This window comes from Amblyomma mixtum, chromosome 2 (genome assembly GCF_055824585.1).
Source record: "Amblyomma mixtum isolate Tamu chromosome 2, ASM5582458v1, whole genome shotgun sequence".
Classification (NCBI taxonomy): Eukaryota; Metazoa; Arthropoda; class Arachnida; order Ixodida; family Ixodidae; genus Amblyomma; species Amblyomma mixtum.
Window position 1 is genome coordinate 35388879 of NC_143013.1, and position 15576 is coordinate 35404454.

Below are 15576 nucleotides of genomic sequence, written 5' to 3' on the forward strand. Positions count from 1 at the left end.
AGGCTATCCACCGCTCGGCGTAATCAGATCCTCTCGTTCGGCAGGCCGCGCTAGTGGACCAGCTGCGAGAAGACAGCGGGTGGGAATATGCAGGCAGTGTTCTGGAAGTGCCTCGTTGCGGGTCTGGTGGCGGGAGTGGGGGCACTCCTGGTGCAGTACCTGTGGAACATGCTCAAGAGGAATCTGCGCAAGGACCTCCCACCTGGCCCCATCGGAGTGCCCCTCCTGGGCTACCTTCCCTTCATGCCCAAGGACCACCACGGCGTCGAGGAACTGAGGAAGAAGTACGGCAGCGTGTTCGGGTGCGTATTTGCTCGTCTCCTTTGGCAGCTTACAACTTTGAAGCAAGTGTTTATTCCCGCGCAAAATGCTGGCTTTAGTCAAATGTGTTTCGAGATCCAGCCAAGATGGAGTTTATAGAGTTCAAATGGAATGATTGCAACTAGCAGTGACTTTTGATTGTGAATGTAAAGCTGGAAATACAACATACAAGTCATAGTTGAAACAAACATTACAGCAAAACTAAGAGCAGTTTGTTCAAAATTACGAAACTTTACCTCTCTCAGAACTGCCGTGCCGGAGGAGGCTAAAAAGGAGGTCATTTGCCTTGATCTTCGCCTCCACTAGCGGCAAGCACATAACCAGTGACTCCACAACTACTACCCGAAATTTCTCAAAAGGCAGGATGTCCCCTGCAGCTCTGTGTCCTCACGTCCTATCACCAAACTCTCCCTCGACATGCCCAGCTTATTTAAGCACCGGCACATATCTCACTCCTCCCAGGGGACGAGGAAGCCATGCCGTAACTTGATTCCTTACCGACGGGACGGATGGGCTTCCTCGAATCCCCTGGGAGCTTCGCTCTGTTAGGGACCGCAAGGTCACTTACCACGAAAACACCTAACACTATCGCCTAACGAGAACTGTTTTCTCTCCTAGACGCAAAGCCCTCACCCACCAACAGGAGGTCGCCTGGAAGCACCTCCAGACTCACTCCCTCCCTAACTCCTCCCATTACGCAGCCATGTACCCGGCTACGCACTTTCCCCTATGCAAATGGTGTGGCGCACCAGCCAACGTGCCAAGTTTTGATGAACTAGCCAGCATATCCCCTTTGAAGTAACTGCAGCTCACTCATCTCGAGAATTGGGAGGCCGCATTGCTTAGCTAAGAAACGGTCGTGCAACGCCAGGTCACCGAGCGAGCCATCGAAGTCTTCAGGGCCCAAGAGGTCCTTGTCACAAATGCCTGCCCCATGCCTCTAACTCTAATCCTCTGCCTACTCTTCTAAAATAAAATTTATTCATCTATCCAGTGGAAGCTCTTGTTCACAGGTTTGTTCACCTATCACTGGTAAGAGAGACAACAAAAAGCCCAGCCACAAAGAACACCAGTATTTCTCTCTGGCAGGCCAGGAGGGGCTATAAAAGAGAAGTCACTGCTGCTAAAGGTGTTGTTGAAAGACCAAGATCATCCCATGAACGCGCCCTGCGTGCGAACACACGTACAAATGATAGACACTGTCCAGTGCCGGTTATGCACATCTCTACAGCGTACACGAGTGTTAACAATAAGCTCATGAACTCTGCCTAGAAATTAATCGTTCATCGGTATGATGCCTGTTCAACCCCTATGTGCTGGGAGTTTTCGTGCGTTGCCATATGGAGCTGGCGAAATATATATTTATTTTCAAGCGGCTTACAGGACACGTCGTTGTAAGAACAGCAGTAAACCCTCAAAGTCTTTAACGTCTAACTTCAGTGTATACACTAGTGCGTAAAACTTTACCTCTCCAGGTAAAGCTTGATCATGTACTCGAACTTATCTTCTACCTTTATCCTGACCTACCACTACTCCCCCTGTACTCTAACATCTAACTCTGCAATTGCGAGCAGATTTAACCTGGGCAGCCGGTACGTGGTGTTCCTGTGCGACTTCGGCTCCGTGAAGGAAGCTTTCACGCAGGACGCCTTGCTAAATAGGCCAGAAGAATTCCCCTTCTACGTCGACGAGAAATCACAAAGTAAGTAAAGGCATGGCGGGCGTCGGAACATGAGGGCCCTCTCCCACATGTTCCCAGCAGAACACCAGCAACAAGCATGTTCATTCGGGTGCAGCTGGATAAACTGTAGATACTTGTGCACTTTCATAGTTTCCCATCAGTGATAGCAAAGGTGTTATGGGTTGGTTTAACGTACTTCCTTACGTAAGCTGTTATCACGTAGCTCCCGATAATATGCATGTGAAGTATACTGCGAAAAATACTTGGTGCTAAAGGCTACTTCCCGAGAGAAAGTGAATAACGATAACTTTCATCAACAGAAAGTTTCAAGATATCAGCTGTAGGAAAAATAGGAAAACACGACTATCTTCACAATAAAGCATAACCTGCGATACTACTACGATGTGATAATGCTTCAAGAAACGGATTCACACAGCGCAACGGAACGAGGACAAGAGGGAACACGAAGCACAGGACGGGCGAAATACGGGACAGAAGTGCCCGTCCTGTGTTTCGTTTTCCTTCTCCTCTTTCCGTTGCGCTGTGTGAATCCGTTTGTTAAAGCATGAACCAACTAGTCCACACCAGAATCCTCTTAGATCTAATAATGATCCGGTATAGCTACCAGATGGTGATCCCGCAAATGTATGAGTGTTTACTAGGAGTCAATTCTTTCCCTCTCTAGGGCACTTTTTTTTTGTCCCGATCGTAGAAATTTATTCGAGGTTGCAATATGCGATCAGCTTCCCCCAACGCATTCATTTACCCACGGGCTGCAGATTTAAAAATGAGAGAAGATGACAACCACCACCTTCTTGCATCGAAGGCTTATAATGGACCTCCACCTTATAAATGTTTGTCGTGAGTTGTTATAGTGTGCTGTTTTTTTTTGTTTTTTGTTGTAGTGACGTAGTAGTAGTTGCTTACTTCTAATGCCTCTCTGTACGGTGTCCTCCTTTGCGCGGATTTTCATGGGTCGACCTCGTAGCCGCTTCTGTCCCATCTCAACTTTTAAGGTGTCATTCTTTAAAATGTACTTTGCATGTCGAAAAATTAACATGGGTAAGCCATCTGCACTTCTCCGAATTCTAACTTCACAGTCACATTTTTCGATGCTTCAACCTAGACACTTGGAAGTCTAACGGACTTACGACAGGTCGAACATCTATTTTAATATATTCATCTCGGCTTCTCAGAGCTTTTCAATGCTATAATGCTGCACCAGAAGCGATGTGGTTCCACAAAAAATTGCTAGTACCTTCTTTCAGCAGATAATACCAAGAACATTCCCTCTGTCTGTTTCTTTTTGTCATCTTCTCAGAATACTGGTATTATCTAGTTGTGTATAATAATATCAATGTTTATTAATGTCAATGAATCAATGGCACTGGCAGTACCAAGAAAAAAAGCAGTTATCTCACTTCACGTACACGGTAACTGGCTCACCACTTTTGAGGGTTGAAAAACAAATATTTAGCAATCATACCGACATCAAACCTTTATGGCGAAGCACACAGAACTAATATTACCACTACTGCGCTACGAAAGCTGCTTTATTTAACAAGACAACTAAACATCGCTCTAATCAATATTCAGCTTCTAGCACTGAAAACATTTGTGAGAACTATTTTAGAATAAGCTAACACATTTGGATTTCTTTATACAGCTTAAGAGACCATAACACTTCATTAAGGGGGGCTCCGTCGTCAAACTTGGCCTTGCATTACAGGAACTGTTCCCAGAATAACCAACCTGATTCTTCTGAAAAATCATGTACCCCCATTTTTAATGAAACTAAGATTCTGTACAAGCACAAAGGTAAACTAACACGGGAAATCAGTGAAGCCTTTCATATTAAAAAAAAAACAGTGACTCGTGCGTGAGCATCCCCTCTGTAATAGTTCATGACTGTGAACTGAAGTATCTTGATCCAGGTGATTGATGTATCATTGTAGCTTTTGGTGTTGCCATGCGTTCTTGGTTGTCGATGGAGTATATATTGCGTGTTGTTTCTAATAAAGCCTTCAGTTGATAGTCAGCGCCGGTCCTGTTGTACTCTTTTTCGTTGTCCTTCGTTTAGCGCTGTTTTTTCCAAGAAACATGTACCAACTAGCTCAACTCTCCGTTTTATTGAAGTTTATACAGCGACTAATATATGGCTAAACTTCAAGGAGTACAAAGAAAAGCAGCAAGGTTCATTCACAGCAGATATCGTCACAATGACACACTCTCGCGTGTCTTAGCTCGCGCAGACCTAAGCACATTATCAACGTGTGCAAAACAAGCTGGACTAACACTCCTCTGTCAAATTCTACATCTTCAGTACGGAATTGATATCCCCCAAAACTTTTCGTATTTGCAACCTAGAGTAACAAGGCACCAATACGAGCATACACTAAACGAGTATTTCTTTTCTAATGACGCATTCAAGGTACTCATTTTTTCCTCGGAAGAGAAAGAAATATCACGTCAATTACGGAGGGCTTTTCATTATGCCAGTTCATTTCACCCCCAAGAACTTATAACAAAATATTATTGATGCTTCTTATGTTAGTTCCTGATTCAATTTTATCGAACACGGACCATACGTAGAATTTGAAATAAAATATACCTTTTATTGTTTCGTAAAATTTCCCATTTTGCCTTTGTCTAAGATGTGCCGCTGGTCTTATTCATTTTAGTCTACGATTATTTTTGTGTGCGTTATCATTTGTATTTCTTAAAGTGGCTTGCTGTTTCATTTTTCTATGTGTGTTACTCGCACGTTCGCATTTACGCGAGATAAAAATAATCCACCCTGCCCACCTGCTACCTCTGCCCACCTGTTAGGCTCTGGGTTGAAAGCGACAGGAAGTCACGCTAGACTTCAGCGAGCGTGCAAGCTGGCGGGATCCGTGTAGATATGTGCACCTGAAAATTTCCCGTCAGACTGCCTCCCACCAATTCAATCTTTGTGCAGACCTGCTCCTGCTGAATGGACCACTGTGGAAGGAGCAGCGGCAGTTCTCGCTCAAGACGTTCAAGAACCTGGGCGTGGCTACGCCTGCAATGGAGAACCATATACGCGTGAGCTTTATATACAAAAGCTAGTAGCAATATTAGTTTATTTGTAATAGTGGAAAAAGTCTCTTATTCAATCCTCGCTGGATCGTTTGAATACGTTTGCAGTCAAATGTTCGTTATATCCGAAGTCGGCACACTAAAGTTCGTTATATATACGAGGTGATTCATTTAAGTATGTAACTTCCAAGGTCAACACGAAAATTCATTATATACATAGGTTCGCTATATCCGTGGTTAACATACGAAGGTCGTTACATCCGAGGTGGCATAATAAGGTTCGTTGCATCCGAGGTAATGTACTGTTTGTTCGCAGCGCCGTGAGCAGGTTACCATCTGCCACTGGCTACTGAAAAACGGCAGGCGCGGTTACCGCTGGCACAATCCCTCTTAATGCTCACGCATTAGTAACGCCTGAAGTAGACGAGAAGAGACTGCTGTGAAAGCCTCACTTCACCCCTTTACCAAGGCTTAAGCCACTGTTTGAAACGCAATCTGCACGTCTGTCTGAGCAAGGACATGAAATATTTGTGCTGTTTCTATCGATGTCCCGCCGTCCAAGTTTACCTTTGTAACTTGCGCATTCGAGCAAAATGGACCAAACGCCAAGTGTTGCCAGTTCGTGGCGTGCCGATTTCTCAAGCTAGAGCGGAAGTAACAAGTTTTGGGACAAACTTTTTCAATGTTGACGTAATAAAAGCATAATTTTGGTTTTCTCCTTACTTTCATTTTTTTCTCGATACAAATTTATGAACAATAGGAATGAACGTTTATTACAAATGAATAGGTACAAATAAACAAACAATTTAACGGAATTAACAAATAAACTTCTGCCACAATATTCGAAGCTTTGGGGCAAAAGCGACTTATTTTTGAGTTTTTTTAATAACTTTTATGGTTTTCTTCGTTGCTGTATTTGATGCAAAATTTTGAAACTTGTAAATCTTAGTCACTGATTTCTGTCATTTACAATTGTTTTCTTGAGAGGTAATGGGAGATTTGTTTCAGCCTAAGCTCTATGTGAAAGCGGAATATGGATAATGAATGCGACAAGTGAAAGTGTTAGGGAATGACCAACGGGCCACGTGGACTATGGTTTCGTGGCCTGCCGGGCATGTGACCGGTGACAAATGGTCATGTGACCTTCCTATGTGATGGTTTCGTTTTATGCCGACTTCAGGCTCTTAAATTATTGAGAGGCGTGTAGCCCACCGTGAGTAATATCCATATCAACTTTAAAAATTTCGAAAACGCGGTTACCCTCGGCGCTGTGGCCCAACAATATTTGGCGTCATCGCGCAAAATACATGCGCTTTCGAGAAGCTTGCAGGCAAAGCAACCTCTCCAGTGCACGTAACTAGTCGAAAAAGCCAAAATTTGTTGGGCCGCAGCGCCGACGGTAACCGCGTTTTCGAAGTTCTAAAAACTGATATGGACGTTACTTTTGGTGGGCTACACGAAATAAGTAAACTAAGAGCAATAGTTAAAAGTTAACTATGAGATACTAGTTAACCAGCTTACTGGTTAGCACGCCCTAGGTGTATACTAATCTACTACGCTGCTGACAATGCTATGCCGCGAAAAGCAGTCTTCCAAATCAAAAACCCTATTTTTAAAAAATTTCAGAACGTCTTAAGTGAAACACCCTGTATAAGCTTTATATGAAAAGCTTGTTAAGCTCTGCCGAGAACCAAAAGGGGTATCGACGTTTTTTTTCTTTAACATATTCAGGAATGTGTGTAGTGATAACCTCAGTAACAGTGTTTGTATTATATGAAATGACCATTTCTGTATCATGCAAGTCGAACACTGAAGACCAGTCAACTCCATTTGATTGATCGAAATCAGCCGGGACTCGGGGAGTACATTCTGCCCCAAAAAATGGGAGTAATCTAGAGGACAACTTACTCCCTTTACCCCCATATGCGCTAACTGGCGTTCAGAGTACAGAAAAAACGAACGGAGAAACGATCACGAAGACGACGATATGTAACACATGATGGGAAAGGCTACCAGTTAGAACGTATAGAGTAGGAGCCTGCAGTTATGTACAAGTGGTCTCAGGCAGCAGGAAGCAAAACTTCTCACTTTGCGCAGCCGCTGGCTCGAATCCCATTTGTGGTTGTAGTACGATGAAGATTTTTAAGATTATGCAAAGATACCATTCGCAGGATAAGTCTCGCAATGTTTCGGATAAGTTCGGCTTTACATTCGTCCTAATCTTCAGCTTCAGGTTCGCCATGATTTCCGGAACATGTTCGCCTCAGTTTGCAGAGAATGGGAGCTGAAAGAATTCCAAGCGCACAATGCCGTACATGCAGGAGGAAGTGTCGCACTTGACGCGCGAGCTGGAGTCCCTCAAGGGCAAGCCCGTAGTGCCCACGGTCCTGCTCACACCCAGTATGTCCAACATCATCTCGGCGCTGGTGTTCGGCCGGCGCTTCGAGTACGATGACCCAGAACGCATCTACCTCGATAAGCTGATCGAGGTCATCCCGTCACTCGCAGCTCAAGTGTCAATCTTTAACTTCTTCCTCTGGCTGCGTAAGCTGCTCGTCTTTTTCCATGTGGGTGCCTGTTACAAGCTCAAGGATGCCCTGGCCCGCAGAGAGAAATTCGCCGAGTGAGTGTCTTCCATCAATATAGTATAGTCTGCTTTTATGATGCATATGCGTTATTATCGTATGAACTGCGTGTTTGCAAAATGATCTCGTCACATGGAATGCCTGTATAACTACAAATCTTGGGACACGAGAACTTCGTAACTTTATGCCCCACATTTATGGGTGTGCGTGCAGCACTTTTTTCAGAAACGAATCGAATACGGACAGTGTGGGTTTGCCACCGAAACCAATACGAAGAGTGTTGCTATAAAGCGAATCGAACACAAATGTAAATAAATAGTGATGGAACTAAATCGAATACGAATCGAATATCTTTACTGATATTAGCGATCTGCGCAAATACTCCCACAGAACAAAAATTTTGCGAAGGAGCAAAGCGCTAGCAGCGGCACTCTAAATTGTAGAGTTATAGGTACATCTTATAACATAGGCAACAATAATCTCCACAAGGAGACATGTAACACGAGGTCAGATAACACCTGTGATCGCCATGTTATACAGTACATCCTGGATACATGGTAGAGAGAGGGTGTGGTAGATGGTCCTTGGCGATCGCAAAATGAACAAGGGAGGGGAAAACCTCAGGTTGCTTGAGCCAACATTTCGACAAGAGGACTTGTCTTCGTCCTGGATATATCGAATTCGAAGGGAATCGCGAAAGAGTTCAGAATATCGATAATATGATACATTGTTACAAGCAGGAGGCTTATTCAGGGCACAACATGCGAATGATGCGAGCTAGGTCCGCTTGCCGAGTTCGAGCAGGAGCTGCCTCTACTTCATCTTCTTTGTCTTCTGAGTGTTCGGCATCGGCTCTGCATGGGTGTGGCAATGTAAAATACGACAACATATAAGATTAGTTTGGATCTGTAAGCAAGAATGTGGTGCACCAAGGCTAGGGATGCACTTTATCTAACGACGTGCCTCCCGCTAGCCACCGCATACTTTGTTTCGGAACCAGCCGCCGTGTAGCATAAGAGGCCTAATCGTGTTACCAGTGCATTATAAACGTAATATGTGCTTCGATAAGACATACGAAGAATATGTACAGTGTTATTAATGAAAGTTGTGAGTGTCAAAAGCATGCGCAGTTCTCTTTAGCAATGGTGATTTGGTGGACAGTCAAAACAGGTAGAATAAGCTCTCCCGTCTGCCTCAGTTTTCGCTCTGCTGCGAAGCACAGTCGTTATTAGTTTACGCATGCAATGGGAAGTTCATGGTCTTCTGTCATCATGGTCGTTAGGCATATCTATGGCACAGGTTACAGATAATTCAAGCGACAAGAGTAGTAATAGAGTTACTGTTTCCACTGAAGCCACTATTGACAACGGCGGTGTAGCCTTCCGCACCAAAATCAGCGGGGCACATACGTGCAAAAATGCCACGAGAGAAGATGAAGGTAAACTGTGGTCACGTACTTAGCGGGCCACAGCGTACGACGTGCAGAAAGAGCAAAGCCATTTAGAGGCCACATGACCCTTTTCTGAATTCTCCCTCTTTCAGTGTCCCGGCGTTTCCACAATCTAGTTCAAGAATGCACATTTAAATTTAGATCGCATAATATGTTTCTTTTAATGTCAAGGTATCCAGTAATGCAACGCTTTTCAACGCGGATGCGGTGCTTAGAAGGAAAGATTCGCTTATAAAAAACCGCCCTGAACGTATGTAGGTTCAATTGTTTGAAAGTTTTAATAAGTGCGCAACACGAAAGGCAAAAATAGAGAATATATCTTTTCACTGAGACATCAGCCCCTTTGAAGTAACTGGCTAGCACGAGCTGGTTGTCGGCGCGTGCACAATTGCAGTCTTCCCTCGTGTCACTGCAGCTGATGAGGAAAACATAGCTCTATAAACTCGGGATTTTGAGAGAAGGATTTCTTCGAGTCTCTAAGTTGTCCGCCTTTCACCCAATTACCTGTTCCAGTTCCAAAATCAGCATGCACGAGGAAACTTACCAGGACGGCATGGTCCGAGACTACATCGACAGCTTCCTCAGCAAGATGAGGCATAAAAACGGATACAGCAACACCTTTACGCGTAAGTGTTCAAACATAATGGCATTTATTGTCTTTTAAAAAGTAAACATACCAAAAAGTAAGCACTTTTTTCACCTTAATTTGCTACCTTGACCTACACCACTGATTCTGCCATTGAAGATTCAGGGTTCAGCAGCACGGATATAAAGAACAACGCTGTCTGACACAGTGAATCTCTAGTCTACTGGAATACCAGCAACTTTTGTGTGGTTTGGTCTTAACGGAGGAGAGAAAAAAAGTCCAAGAGCGTTTGTATGCTTAGCATTTCTAGGGCCAGTTTTTAGTTTATATTAGAGTCCGGCGAAGCCTCTATGGAGTATCATGTTAACTGTATAGTCCTGGAAGAAGTAGAAGCTGAAGAACTATATAAGCACGCGCAGATAGACATAAGTTCTTGTATAGAAGCTATGAATACTTCTTATTTGTAAGTCAATGGCAATCCTACAGCGTGCCTTATAGGCGCAGCTTCTGTGGGCCCAACACGCACCAGTACTTAATGAGATAGTCTTAATTCGAGAAAACATAGAGAAGCCTGTAGCAGTAACACTGGTTTTCTAATCCACCTAAGGGAAAGTAAATAGGAGGAAACAGTGACGGAGTGAAGATGCGAGTATGTGACTGTGAGAAGGAAGGAAATGAAAAAGCAAGGGTATGTGAACCCCTATCAGTACCTCGTACCACTATCCCTGCCTGGTTTCACTATCCCTCTCTCGAGCTACTATCACTGCCCAATGCAGGTAGACGGGAAAGTTGAGAGGATTAAGAGGTGAGAGAAAGAGACAGACCTGCCGCAGCCACCTGTGCCGAAGCGATGACTACGACTGCCACAAAAGCCAGCTGCCCCTCTCTCTCTGTATCAGACGACGGCCGCATAATACTATATACAGCGTGTTTACGACGCATTTCGGACGTGCTAAAGGTAGTTTTTTTCTCTAATTTAGGTCAACACTTTTGTTTCCCCAATTCAGCTAGAGCTCAAGATAATCATAGTAGACTAAAGTTGGCACTATAAATTATTTCTATAGTACATTTCACCTACTCCTATGTCCCGGACATGTGTTGTATATGGGGTGTATAATTTAGTGAATGCAAATTTGGCCTAAAGGGAAGGTTAAGAACAGAAAAAATTAGGAGTCACTTTGACGACTAAAGTGGTGCAAGGCGAAAGCCTTAGTACAGCATTCTGTCACGAATGTGGTTGTGAATGATGATTCAAGTGCTGCCAGCGAATGACGCGTCCATTGGCTGTCTGCGTGTGTTACTGATGTGTGGTTAACATGTTAAGCTTCGCCTGTAAGAGTGGAACGCACAGCGTCTTGCAACGCTGCCAGGGAGTCCACAGAACGCCATCGCCAATTCGGCTGTACGCCTTGCTGGACGGTAAATTTATTTTTTGAGGAAAGGAAATGTATCTCTCTCGCATATCTGGGTGGACACCTGCACCTCGCCGTAAGGGAAAGGGGGAAGATGGGAGTGAACGAAGACGCCGTATTAGCTAGACGCGCCTTTGTTCATTCCAAACCATTCTGCTGGCATTACGGAGTGGCTAGCGTGCTCGTATCGCACTCCGGAGACCCTGGTTCGATTCCCCAACTCGACTAATTTCGTTCTCAGTTTTATTGATTTATGCGGTCTAACTAGAAAGGTTAATTAGGCTATTTTATATTTATATTATTGTATTTCTATCCATCGTGTTCTGTCATTCACCTGTCAATTGTTGGAACTGTCTAGGATGTTCGACACAACGTATATGAAACGAGCAACGTCGAACTGAGTGGGGAAGTGCGTGGTGGTGGAGCGAACGCGGCTTCGTACTTATCTGTTTTTTTCAGCAGCGTCTTCTTCCGCGGACGCTGTTGTCGCTGCGGCGCGCGTCTTTCTTTTCTTTTCCTCTTTCTTCTGACCTCTTCATTCTCCTCTATCTGAATTAGGCTAATTGATTAATTAAGCAATTAACTAAACTCAGTCCAACTTAGTTGGAGCATCACTATACGATCCCTTTGATTGGTTGCATGGTTACTACCCAAAGTACAATTGGCCCCATTTGAAATTCGCGCACTGTGACGTCACGAGCATTTCGACCAATTGAAAAGCGTGACATTTTCTGTCGACAACTCCTGCTTACAACGATGAGGCATTAAAGGCTTCCGCCTTAATAATTATAATACATTAGATAACTGTACTGATATTTGCGGATATACGCATGAATATATATATGAACGAGAGCTGCCGCGGTGGTTCAGTAGTTATGGCGTTCAGCTGCTGACCCGAAAGACGCGGCTTCAATCCCAGCCGCGGCAGTCGCATTTCGATGGAGGGGAAATGCTAGAAGCCCGTGTACTGCGCGGTGTCAGAGCATGGAAAACCCCAGGTGGTCGAAATTATCCAGAGCCCTCCACTCGCTTTGGGATATTAAACCTCCATAATGCATATATCCGATATCCGAGAGAAAAGAGACATGGTGAACGAACACTATATATGTGTCAACCTTCACAGGCGACCTTCTCAAGGGCAACGTGTCGACCTTCTTTGGTGCCGGAAGTGAGACGGTGCGCTCCTCTGTCGAGTGGCTGCTGCTGATGTGCGCTATCCAGCCCCACCTGCAGCGTCGCGTCCAGGCCGAGATCGACGCGGTGATCGAGGACGGCCGGGAATCGCACGTGTCGTGGAGCGACCGAGGCCGCCTGCCGTACACACAGGCTTTCATCTGGGAGTCCATGCGCTACAAGCCCGGCCTCCCACTCAATGTGATGCGACAGTGAGTAGATTCCGCCTCTATGCACTCGTCAGACCCTACGTAGAAATGCACGTGTCTTTGATAACATATTTTAATAAATGCACAAGTTTGCAAGCCTATGTGCCATGGGTAGTCGAGGAATACCGACTGGTACCCCACGTAGTGACGTTCCAAATAGCTATTCAGCGATAGGAACGCTGTGGTCAAGCTTCCAAGTTGGTTGCTTTACATCATGCGGCTTCCTAGTCCCAGCGAGCAAATAACAGCTAAGTGTCGCGCTTCACCGTCATATCACCTTGGCTTTAAATCTGCCCTTGGGTGTCCACCTTGCGACAACAGTGATGGTTTTCTTACCTACCGTTCCGCCTCAGTGAGTGGAAACAATGAAGAAATTGGCAGTTTGCAGTGGTTTAGGGCTGGTTAAACCTGGAGGATTGCGAAAGCGACGAGGAGAGAGAGAGGCGATGGAGAGCGCGAGGCAGCGGCGGCGGCCTCGCAACTGGCGAGCGCAGCGGCGACAGCTCTGAGTCACCCGCGCAGCGACGGCTGCGGCGCGCCAGCTGTGCGCCCTGTGACGTCACTGCTCCTCGCGCATGCGCAGTATGACCTTTCCTCGGCTCCGCGAAATGGCTCGGCTACTAGCGTAGTGTTGCTTTCGCAACAATAGTTGCTGACGAACCAACTTATGCCAGAGCTTTGTTAGAAGTCCAATATTTTGTCTTCGAGAGCTCGGCTACCTTTAAGTCGTTAATGTCAGGGGAAATAACGTCGACTAAGGCTAATCATGAAAACGGTGACCTTTGCAACGCGATTACCAGCGAATGGAGTCAAGCTAATTAACATCAACAAAAAGTTTAAATAAACCAACGACTGAGTTTAGTGGATGTTCGCTCCTCTCGACGTGATATTGGACAAAACGAGCATGCACAAAAGTTACAGGCACAGAATGCAATATAAGATTATTAGTGTCAGCGCTGCACCAAACGATTTCTTTGCGTTTGGTCAAACTTATCAGTACATGCATCATAACACCGCAGATTTTTCGAAGTTTTCTATATCTGCGCGCATAGGCTACGAAGGCTTACGAGATTTGTTATCGAGCATCAACCCTGAACCTTTCTTGGACGCAGTGCCAGTGCGGACGTGAAGGTGGGCAACTACGTCCTCCCTCGCGGCACCATCGTGATCAGCTCGCACTGGTCCATCTTCCACGACGCATCCTTCTGGGGAGACCCGGAAGTCTTCCGGCCCGAGCGCTTCCTCTCAGAGGACGGCACACGACCCCGGAAGCCGGAACGATTTATTCCTTTCTCCTACGGTAATAATGCGAAAACAAATTTAGAAATTAGGCGGACACATAAGCTCTGCCTTCAAGCTACGACGCGAAAGCGTTAATGGTTATTTGCTACTTTCTTATTTAGTAAATTTTTATTAGACGCACGAGTAAGCCTATATCAGTAGGCATACTAGACCACGTGATGCACCACAATACACACAAGTTCTCTCGCTGGCCGAGTAGAACGAACCTGCCTCAAGGGCCTAGGGGTAACGCGTTTCACTCGCAACACAAGGGTCGGTGTTTAATTCCCAACTAATTTCAAAAAACAGAGACGCTGACCAGTGAAATGAAAATTGAAATTAACTCTAGTTGAATGGAAATTCTCAACTAATTGCCTTAATTTTCTCTTCAGCGAAATTAATTTACTTTATAACTTTGTGTGTCACAGCTTAACTCCAGGTTTAATCGTTTTCATTCTGCAGCTCAATGTGTGACGTCCCAGCCCTCTCGACCAATCCTGAATTAGTGTGACAACACGCACGGCTTTACCTTCGAATGTCGGCTCTAACGAGGACGCTTGAGTAGTCTTAAGAGAGTAATGCGAGAGCGTTGCTATGCGGTGTGAGGTGGTCGCATAAAGCCCTTAAACTAACCCACTGAACAAACGCTCCTCAGTGGTCCTCCTCAGGGCAGCACGCCCGGCTCACGACCCGAGGGACAACTATTCGAGTCTCGGCTAGACCATTTTTCTTTTGAACGCAGTTGTTTTTCTTTCTATAGTGGCCCTATCCAGTGTTGTTGGCATGGCGTCACGACCCAGTATTCCGATGAGGAATCGTGTAGTGACGTCATCCCTGTCGTACAGTGTGATCGTTGTGGGGCGTTTGAATTACTCGCACACGAGGTCATTGGTCGCGACATCATGACCGGCCAATGAGAATTTCATGACACCACCGAATTTTTCGTCGGACGGGACCTCTGACTCAATCGCGTTGAAAGTAACCGTAAGAGCGCCAGATATTTGGAACAAAACAGCTGTCGTGCAATTCACTCATGAGAAGTGCTTGCCATCGCATAGGGAGTGTCGTGGCAGGCACATCTGGTGTGCGGTTGAAAGGTACGCAATGGATGAAGAGTACAAGGGGAGTGAAAAGGGTGCTCGTACAAACCACACACTGTTTATCCCTTATAAATTTTTGTAGACAGTCTATAGACTGTCCATGGGCTTCGGTCTATAAAGTCTATAGACTTTCTATCGACAAATCCTAGAGAACAGTCTTTAGGCAATGCAAATGCTATAGACAGTATATAGACATTCTATAGATAATTTCGGTACAGTTTTAGTACTTTTATCTATAGACAGTCTATAGACTATGAATAGACTGAAAGGGATATCTATAGGAAGGCAACAGGGTCTATAAGAAGTCGATAGACTGTCTATAGACAATTTTTATAAGGGATCGCGCACGTGGTACCCACTTGTGCTCGCCGAGAACCGCGCTACTGTGACCAATCCCGCACACCACAGACGCCCTTATGATCTTGGCGCATGCAGAGTAAGCAATAAAGATATACCAAAAAATGAGAAAAGGCAGGGAGATTAACCAGGCCTAATGTCCGGTTGGTTGTCTCGCATATGGGGAAGGGGATAAAGGCAGTGGAATAGGGGAGGTGGCAAAAGCAAAATATGTCCGTCGTGTCCGCAAGGTGTGTACTTGGTCATGAGTTCGGCGTGGCCAATAAAAACAAAACGTATCCACAATAGGTGAAAGTAATATCAGTAGTACCGCCATCAAAAGGTGCCACGCAGGCTACTTTTGAGCGCTATCTGTGTTCTG

General features: G+C 45.2%; 1 protein-coding gene across 1 annotated transcript; it reads left to right on the forward strand.

Annotated features, from left to right (window-relative positions):
- The first annotated feature begins 87 nt into the window (after positions 1 to 87).
- Positions 88 to 14478, forward strand: LOC149358968 (cytochrome P450 2J6-like). Its single transcript, XM_089567598.1, has 8 exons — positions 88 to 302; positions 1896 to 2023; positions 4962 to 5068; positions 7384 to 7685; positions 9611 to 9723; positions 12219 to 12480; positions 13590 to 13777; positions 14414 to 14478. The coding sequence occupies exons 1-8, from the start codon at positions 88 to 90 to the stop codon at positions 14476 to 14478; spliced, it is 1380 nt and encodes a 459-aa protein (XP_089423724.1).
- Positions 14479 to 15576: the final 1098 nt, after the last annotated feature.

What these genes read in the sequence shown, in the direction of transcription:
- LOC149358968 (XM_089567598.1), top strand. Translation starts at nt 88, where the DNA reads ATGCAGGCAGTGTTCTGGAAGTGCCTCGTTGCGGGTCTGGTGGCGGGA. An exon ending in CGTCGACGAGAAATCACAAA is followed by an intron (nt 2,024 to 4,961) that starts GTAAGTAAAGGC and finishes ATCTTTGTGCAG; the next exon opens with ACCTGCTCCTGCTGAATGGA. An exon ending in CCACTCAATGTGATGCGACA is followed by an intron (nt 12,481 to 13,589) that starts GTGAGTAGATTC and finishes TCTTGGACGCAG; the next exon opens with TGCCAGTGCGGACGTGAAGG.